This window comes from Gossypium raimondii, chromosome 9 (assembly GCF_025698545.1).
Source record: "Gossypium raimondii isolate GPD5lz chromosome 9, ASM2569854v1, whole genome shotgun sequence".
Classification (NCBI taxonomy): domain Eukaryota; kingdom Viridiplantae; phylum Streptophyta; class Magnoliopsida; order Malvales; family Malvaceae; genus Gossypium; species Gossypium raimondii.
The window spans coordinates 22,485,153-22,494,333 of NC_068573.1; the positions used below are offsets into that span (position 1 = coordinate 22,485,153).

Consider the following 9,181-nt stretch of genomic DNA (forward strand, 5'->3'; position numbering starts at 1 on the left):
CCAATCAGGTCCCTAAATGTTTTATATATTCAGACTTCAGTTTGATGACGCCAATGGCAATGACATCAACAGGTCATTTACGTACATAATTTTTAAAGTGAAATAATACAAAATTTTGGATATTTTTATAAAAAAAAGCCTTCCAACCTATCAATAAAAGATTCAGTTTTCTAAATTCTCATCTTCCTTGCCTGAGTCATCTATTTGAATAAGAGTTTAAAAGAATCTGTCGTGAAGTTTAGAGTACATGGAAATAAAACTTAAACCATGATAGATCCTTGAAAGTCTCTTGTTTAAATATTGTAGCTAAAAGATTGTGTCAGTAGAATGTTTGAATTATTGTTTTCTTGGATACTTTCCTCTTATTGGTATCATATATTTGCATGTTGATATTTACATTTAAATGCACAACAGTATGTCAGAAGAAAACCTTTACCATCCGATCAAAACAACAAAGGCCACAACATCAATTTTCGGCACAAACAAGTGTCATTCATTTATCTTATTGTTCTCTTATTGTGTTTTACTATTTTTCAATTTCTGACATCTAGTTTTCAGGAGTTCTGTAATGTAATATAAAAATCATTACTTTACATATACAAAAATTATGTACAGTTCAAAGAAAAAACAAATTTGAACATACAATCACTTTTTCTTCTTATCTTCCTTTTCTCTTTCAATTACCACTGGAGCTGCTGGGATGCTGAACCACCACTCTCTCAATCTCCTCATCCATCTTTCTGTGCTTGCTTTCCTCGCCGGGGAATACCTCGTAAATATCTCCAAAAAGATCAGGAGAAACATGTACTTACCAGGCAATAATGCCACCATCAAAGCTGTCAACAGAAGACTGGCCGCAACTTTCTCGCTTGCCTGGTAGATTAAACATCATGTAGCTACAAAGTCAAGCAGACTATAATAAAATCAGTCTTACGTATTCTACGGTGACAAGTAGGGAGAACAACCTGCGGGAAAACGGACAGCAACAAGGCACGGAACTTGAGAAGAATGATGTTTCCGTCTTGGATAAGTTGTTCAAATTGAGATACTGCATTCTGAACAGCCAAAAGCTGCTCCATTGTATTCATAGGTGGAGGTGCTATTATCTTGATTTCATCCACAGGCCTGCCTTGGTTGAAAAATCGCGTAAGAACCATAAAGATCGCAAAAAATAACACCATCAATGCAAGGGCATAACCCACCCATCCCCTGCAAACGGACAACAAAGAACTTCCATTAAGATCATGCAAGTTTTACGATGAAATCTTTTCAATTAGATCAACCATACTATACCTTGTAATATAGCATAGTTTAACATTTCTTAATTCAAGTATACTTTCACGTAAACCCTTCATTCAATCCATGTATTCATGAGCAAGACATTTTCTTTCGACTTAGCTAAGTTGACAGTACTCGTTCAAACACTTGACTTGATTCACAGATATCAGTAGAACTACTCCAGCTTAACTCAGGATTGTTTATATTAAGTTCAGATAGATGGACAAAACCAGCCACCGGGGGCATTTAGAAGATGTGCATTAGAAAATGAACCCATCAGTTGACAGTTCCATTCTCAAATAGGTACCTAGGAAGGCACTAGACCATGAACCTTTCCCTTGAGGTAGAGCAGGGAACTTTTTCTACTTCAAAGTTGACTCTTCTTTCACACAAATCCTTAGATCATAGTAATCATGTCTAAAACATATTTCTTCAACTAAACAGAGTATGTAAGCTAAGAAGTATCGTATCAAAATATTTACATGATTTCTAGACATCAGTAGAACTACACCAGCTTAACTAAGGATCGTTAATAAAAGAAGTAAAACCAACCATTAGCATTAAGAAGAAAAGCATGCACTACAGAAGAAGGTGAAACAGTAGTAAAACATGTCAGGAAAGCAACAAGGACATAAACACCCCAACAAATATCTTTAAAACATTATATTTCACGTCCAAGACAGTTTCCGTATTCCTTTCTTCCATTAAATATCTGAGTTGACAATATCTGAAACAAAAGGATTAACATAATTTTGAATCCAGGTTTGTAATCTAGTCACTAGACTACATCAGCTTGAATCAAGGTTTCATGTCAATGGTTAAGCATAAAAACAAAATAAGGCCAACATTGATCATTTTAAGACCTCAATACAGAATACATCCAAATATAATGTCTGGAAATTAAACATATACCTCACATAAACCCCACAGATATATAGTGGTTTTGATACCATGTGCTCACCGAACAATTAATAATAAAGAAAAAAGTTTTATTCAATTTAATTACCTGAAAATTATGAACGTGAAAATCAAGCAGAACATTAATGACTTTGGAGGATCATCCCAATACACCAAAGAAAGAAGGCCCTTCCCAACTTCCAATACTGGAAGAAGTAACTCCTGCAAGTACAAAATTTAAAAAAAAGATAATGAGACCACCGAACAAGTCATGAAAGTTGGAACCACAGTAGAAAGAAGATGAGAAAGGCAGACCCATATAATATGAGTTCATGATACTACCAAAACTGCAGTCCAAATTAGTTCTTCTGCTAACTAACACCGAATTATAATTTAATGGCAGCATGAAAAGATAGACAAGTGTGCATGAAGCATTTACAATGTCAACCAACTACATTTTACTCGGTACTCAAAATTCAAAAGCGGACCGTTATTCAAACTCACTAATTTTAACAAACTTAATTTCAGTTGAATAATGAAAAGGAACAAGGTTTGACATTTTGTACATTATAAAGCAAATACCTTCATAACAGCTAAATTTGTGTCAATACCATCTACTTTAACCCCAGCAACTGTTTCTTGTGCTAGCACCACCCTTTTATAGTCGTCTCTGGATTCCTTAACTGCTTTCTCCAATAAACTCATCTCACCCACAACTACTTCACCAACAAGAAGTCCAGCCTCACTTGGATTACTTGAACTTGAACATGAATCAAACACAAAACCCAAGTTTGAAACCATTGCCAAGGCTGAGATTGAGTACATGCTACCTCCAGCCACAAGATTGTTACCTCGATCTAGCTCCCTAGACTTTGACATTTTTGCAAGAGTCTCCAGTATAAAATATCCCCCAGGTAATTGTTCACAAAGATTAAACATGAGAAGAGACTCAAACTGAACAGGGTTTGAAGAACTAATTTCTTGAATGGCTTGCACACGTAAAATTCCAAGAATAGCCTTTGAAAGTGCATCATCCTTTTCAACTCCCGTTACACGGTACTTATTTATAAATTTATGAACATATAAAATTTCCCGGATTATTGCTAGCCAGTAATCACGCCGAGTGTGCCCTTTAAGCTCAGGAAACTCTATAACAACTGGTTCTGATCTAAAAGGGAAAGATGGTAAACAGTCAATAAATAAATTATATATTCTCAGACAAGCATCATGTTAAAACCAAAGCAAGAAATAAATTTCAAGATTGATTTAACACCAGAATATTACAGAATTCTACTGGATAGACAGTTATAAGAAGAAAATAAAATAAATCTGCACCATGCCTTACATGGAAATTGATTTGTACAAGACTGCCTTGTCAAAAAGTCGAGTACCCCATGGTCCAGTCAACTCAGGTTTAATGATTTGCTTTAGATCATTTGACAAATCATATCTTTTAGGTTTATCATAAGATACAACTTTAAGGGCTTCAAAGTACAATGCATGATCTGTCAGTATTAACCGACCTGCAAACATGAAAGAACAACCTCAGAGAAGGCTATTTGCCAAAAATAGAGCAAGAGAATCAAAGGAAAAAGGGAGAGGAAAAGGTATTGTTGCAGAAATGCCTATCATCAAGGAACATATTCTATTAATTACAATGTTTGCTATCCAATCAACTTACCTGGCCAAGTCGATACTCCAACATGTTCAAGAACTGGTTGAGTAGTGACTGTCCCATCCACCTCGAGTATCTTTTCTCCTCTTGACTGTCGAACAGCAGACAGAAGAGATGATTCTGATTGGCTCTTCATCCTTTTTATCACTCTATAGAATATATTTTAGAACACAATTTTTAGATGCGTAAACCTACTAAAAGGGTATGTTACAGACAAAGTTAAAACTAAAAACTGAAACAAGGTGTAGTGAGCAACTGAATAAAAAAGATAGTCAATAGATTATACTATGCTTCTGAGAAGAACCTAGCATATCATATAAGCCAATTGGTTTTAGTTAAATCTTAGAATAGTATAGAGGCCAATTTATTCATAGACCTATTTGTTTCAATTTTTTATATCAGGATTACATGCAAAGGAGAATGTTAATGATTTTGCACAATCTTAAATTTAAAGATAGTTTTCAATTAATATAATATCACATAACAGCATAACAAGTATTATCATGTATTATAGAACCCTTCAAACTAGATATACGAGTTTCTATTATGTTGAGGTGAAGTATAACCAAAAAGTCAAGACTAAGCCAGCAGATTATCCATCAGATCCATTCAGTAAAAAGCCATAAGAAAGAGATTAACCAGGCAATTTATAGAGATAGGACACAGCATACGAGCTTCACTATCATGCACTAAAGCAAACTGTTCTAACCAAAAATAAATTAAAATGCAATTTAAACTACAAGTTTACACCTTTACCAGTAATAATTCACATTTCCCAGCCTCCAACCTTCCAGAGACATCTTTGATAGGGAAAAATCAATGTCCCTCCCTATCTGTAGTTCTGACCTTATATGGTTCGGCACTAAAACCTATCGAAAAAGTTTTCCCACCAAACATATTGGGTTGAGGTTAATGGAGGTGCTACTTTGCAATTCCCAGCAGAAGTCATGCCCCAAAAGCTAGTGTGAAATAGACTTGGTTGCACACCCATCAAGTCAGTCTTTTTAGTTAGTCATATTAGATATGCACCTTAGAACAATTTAAATATTGTATATAATTTTCTACTCTCTGGAAATCTGCATCTCCCTTTCTTGCAAAAACTTTCAGCACTTGTTCCAGTAGCTTTTACTGGACAAACTATTTTAGCTCTACCTAAGATGGTAGCCAAAGCCCTTTCAAGACTAGTTTATACTTTTAAAATAATCAGTTCAAGACTTTACAAACCCTTTAACATGGTCCCTCTAGGTTTGGTTATATGTCCTCTAGTATCTCCCTCTAGGTTGTTCAGTTATTTAAACCTTCAAGGAATATAAGCTAAGAAGAGACCTTTCATTTGACCATAAAACTTTGCAATAGAAATGCATAACTAGAACAAAACAGAAAAAAGAGGGGCAAAAAAGCATATAGAAACTCACACAGTAAAGGTCCTTACCTTTCTAGTCCATTTAGGTACTTGTCATAGACAGAGAAATGAAGTCGACCATCTGTTGAGATTGTAAGAACGTTGAAAAGGTTTTCACAAATAATCACATTGGCAATAATTGGAACTGCTGGTGCTATTCGAGAGAAGGCCTCCACCCCAACTGAGAGGTCATCATCTAACTGCAAGGAAGACAAAATTATCACAAAAAGTTTCAGCATCAAATCTTAGGTTTGTAGGACTAGTAATAGCACAGGAAAACCCATTAGCCAAGTGCATGAAAACTGTTTAAATGTGTACAGAAAAGCTACGTTATATGTACTCAGATTTGGGAGTCCAATATGGGTATGCATGGGTAAATAATTATAAAGGAAGGCTAAGGAAAGGAAATGATATATGTTTATTTTATTTGGAATGCTAAAATTAGTAAGGGAAAGTAAAGGAATATTTACAACCTTTTGCTTGGTTAAACTGTGAAAAGTAAAGGAAATGATTGATTATAATGTTTTTTTCTAATTATATTTTTTTATAAAATAACTTATATAAAAAATTAATAGGATAAAAATAATATTTTGCATCTTAAAATAAAACTCACTTTCCTTTCCTTAGCTTTTCCCTCAAATTGGGGTAAATAAAAACTAAGTAATTCAGGGAAAGTAAGGGATATTCAACTACCATTACTTTCCCTTGCTTAAATAAAATAAGTTATCCAAACAAGGGATAGGATGTTACTTTCCTTTCCTTTCCCTTGTTTTAGTTCAATCCAATCATAGTGTAAAGGTCAGAGTCATCATTTGCTTAAATTTTTGGACATATGGAGTCATCTAAAAAGTGACTGAAATAGGATATAATACGGGGATCTGTTATTTTAAAATGTCACAAAAATATATTAATACAAGATACTAACATTGTTTTAACTAAAATTGAATTTGGACCAAGCTAAGACTAATTGGAAAGAGATAATTAGGAGCATTAGCTCTTGGAAAACCCAAGACTAGCATAAGCTTTTTCCGTGCAGACTAACTTTGAACTTTAAATGCTGAAAGATGAAACTGTTAAATAATAATTAGGTTTGTGGCAACCCATAGCCAAAGATAAAGGTCACGTATCTACTCAAAAGACAATGAAAAAATAAAACCTCCTCTCAATTTCTGGTCATTAATAACTTTTTGGCGTAATTTTAAGTTTAACTCATGGTTAGGATTTTTTGGGATCTAATGGAATTAGGTTCATACAAATGCTGGTCCTCCAGTAAAAAACCACTCCCTTAGCCTAACAATCTCAATCTCCTGCATCATCTCTATCCTTTTTTTTTCTAGCATCTCATTTTTATAAGTGAATAGACTCGTCTGATGTAGCCAAGTCCACATGTTCAAGAGTAGATTTCAACTCATATTGCGCACACGTATCTGTGTTGTGTCATGTTAACAAAGATAAGGATCCCTCTATGAAGCAGGACACTACTGTGGGGTGAAAGTCCCCAAGTGTCGGACATGTGCCCAACGACATGATGGAAGGTTTGCGAGATGATCCAAAATGCCAATCCCCCCACCCCTTTTCAAAACAAATATAAAAATAAAGAAGACTTAAAATATGAAGCTTACATTAACTAGACATTCACTGGCAGATGCTGGGGCTTCCCAGGCCACCATCATGTCAAATGTAAGGCGTCGAAACTTTTTATCAGCCAGATGACCCATTACTCGAGTAGAAAGAGCAAGAGCCCTGAAACAACAGTATTCCAAAAAATTCCTTGCATGCTGTGACTTCACAGAATCTGATGCCTCGGCATTAAAGCTTTCTAGAAGCTCATTTGAAGAAGTTTCCAGGATTCTGCATCATTTTGTTTTTGTTATCCACAAGGAGACAATGTATTTCAGTCAAACAGAAATGCACATTGTTCCTATTTGTATCTAGGCTGAATTAGAAGCATATGAACATAATTTAACAAAACAACATTCAATTTAAGGTGCAACTTGCAAAATGATTTTTCGTGGTTATAACAGGCAGGCAGCAATAGCAAAGTAGCAGCAAAAGAAACCTACTTTGAGCAGCGGCGCACAACGATATTAGCAACTGGAGAGAGCTCAGGAATCCAATTCCTTCCAGCAGATGGAGACCTCTGCAGCTCCTCAACTTCCTCTGCAAAGGAGCTTCGCTTGCTAAGTAACCATTTGAATGATCCTTCTCTTATCAAAGCCTCAAGCATATTTCTAGTTTTGCTTGTCACCACAATTTCTACCGTTCCCCTCAATGCATACCCACTGAAAATAAATTCCACTGTGAGATTCCTAAAACGCGGAAGCAAGTTCACATGTCAAGATTTCATAAATAAAACTTTTTAAGTTTAGCAATCTTTCAATGCATCAAACTAGCATTAGCAAATCCTAAGTGGTAAACAATCAGTAGCAATTTTAAATGGAAACCAAAATCTTAAAAGAATCAGAAAGAAAGCTCCCCAAGTTATAAATATTAGCTAAGAACTCCAAATCTTCTTTAGAAATCCAACTAGGGATAAGTTAATAAAACTCTCAATCTCCACATCTTTATCTAAGCCCTATACAAAAAATATATAAATTTTTGGATTTTATTTCCCCAAAACCAACGTGCTGAATTCCATTGACTTACTTAAAGAAGGGAAAAGAAAGAGAAAGCATTTACCTAAAGAAAAATCGAACTGTCAAACCCTTGTACAACCCCAAACATGTGCACTCTGCTGATTCCTGCATTCAAGAACCCTCATCTTAGATTACCTAGTTTGATTAGCCTTCAACCCATTTCTACAAATAGCAAGATTCACAACATTACCTTAAAAACAAGAGTCCTAAAAGAAGTTGGTTATGAAGAAAAATCATAATTGGTTGATGGGTCTCAAAAGAAAAGAGGGAGAGTGAAATACAGGGGGTTGAGGAAGTAGTGTAAAGGAAGTTTAAAGATCTTCAAACGGTGGTTTTGTTGTGTTGTGCGGTGATCTGAAGAGATGAAATTGAGCTAGTGGGACAACGTGGCAGGGTATATGATTGGCAGGAGGATATGGTGAAGTCAGAGGAGAGGAAAGGATCAGAGATGTGGAAGTTTGGAGCAAGGATCACAATCCTGGTGATGCGGACATGTTCCAGTCGATCCCTACTCTGTTCCTGTCCGGATATTCATTCATCCAACTTCCAATTCCAGTCCATTAAGTTAAAATCAATGAGACCTTTTAAAACATGAGTCCAACTTTATTTCAAACATTCAAAGCCCAAAAACAGCTTATTAATCATTTTCTTTTCTTTGGTACACCATTTCTGAAAATTTAGTAAATTAGTCCTTTTCAAAAGAATTTGAAATAATTAATTCCTATTAATTTTAAAAATCAGCAACGATTGGCAATTAATTATGATATTAATATTTTATATCAGTTGTACATAATTTTGATTGGTGTAATAACAAGTTTAGCACTTAAAATTTAGGCATTCGGTCAATTTGGTCATGATTTAAAAATTTAGGTTGATATTTTAGAATTAAGATAAATTTAACAGAATATATAGACATCAAGTGCTAAATTTATTTATATATCAATCAATATTATGTATAATTTTAGAAAAATATGCTTAGAAAATATTATTAAGAAAACCATATGAAGTATTAGATGAATTGATACATTAAACATAGGAAAAATAATTACATAAAAAGTAAAATGAATAAAATACGAATAAATTACTTCTAAAAATAAAATATTTATATGTCAAAATATACACAATAAAATATAATTTTACAATAATGCTTTAAACATATAAAAAAAAAGGCTAATATACTAAAAAAGCCCTTAAACTATTAATCTTGTTTAAATAGGCCTCATGCTATTTTTGTAGTTAAATAAGCCTCAAATCTATAATCTTTACTCATGAAAGCTCTTGATTTTAATATTA

General features: G+C 34.2%; 1 protein-coding gene across 2 annotated transcripts; it reads right to left on the reverse strand.

Annotated features, from left to right (window-relative positions):
* Nucleotides 1–470: 470 nt before the first annotated feature.
* On the reverse strand, nucleotides 471–8,429 carry LOC105798674 (hypothetical protein). Of its 2 annotated transcripts, none has more exons than XM_012628832.2 (11): nucleotides 8,079–8,429; nucleotides 7,932–7,993; nucleotides 7,316–7,534; nucleotides 6,875–7,103; nucleotides 5,283–5,452; nucleotides 3,857–3,999; nucleotides 3,521–3,698; nucleotides 2,758–3,343; nucleotides 2,285–2,397; nucleotides 966–1,209; nucleotides 471–873 (listed from the first exon to the last, which is right to left on the reverse strand). In XM_012628832.2, the coding sequence occupies exons 3-11, from the start codon at nucleotides 7,477–7,479 to the stop codon at nucleotides 646–648; spliced, it is 2,055 nt and encodes a 684-aa protein (XP_012484286.1). In that variant the 5' UTR covers nucleotides 7,480–7,534; nucleotides 7,932–7,993; nucleotides 8,079–8,429; the 3' UTR covers nucleotides 471–645. The 2 variants fall into 2 exon arrangements, with proteins under 2 accessions (XP_012484286.1, XP_012484287.1); XM_012628833.2 differs by having other exon boundaries at nucleotides 7,316–7,561.
* Nucleotides 8,430–9,181: the final 752 nt, after the last annotated feature.

Bases quoted from the DNA above. Each gene is read 5' to 3' on its own strand.
- LOC105798674 (XM_012628832.2), bottom strand. From the start codon at position 7,479: ATGCTTGAGGCTTTGATAAGAGAAGGATCATTCAAATGGTTACTTAGC. The intron at 4,000-5,282 runs GTAAGGACCTTT...TATATTCTATAG, and splicing joins TACCTAAATGGACTAGAAAG to AGTGATAAAAAGGATGAAGA. The intron at 3,699-3,856 runs GTAAGTTGATTG...TCATGTTTGCAG, and splicing joins TGGAGTATCGACTTGGCCAG to GTCGGTTAATACTGACAGAT.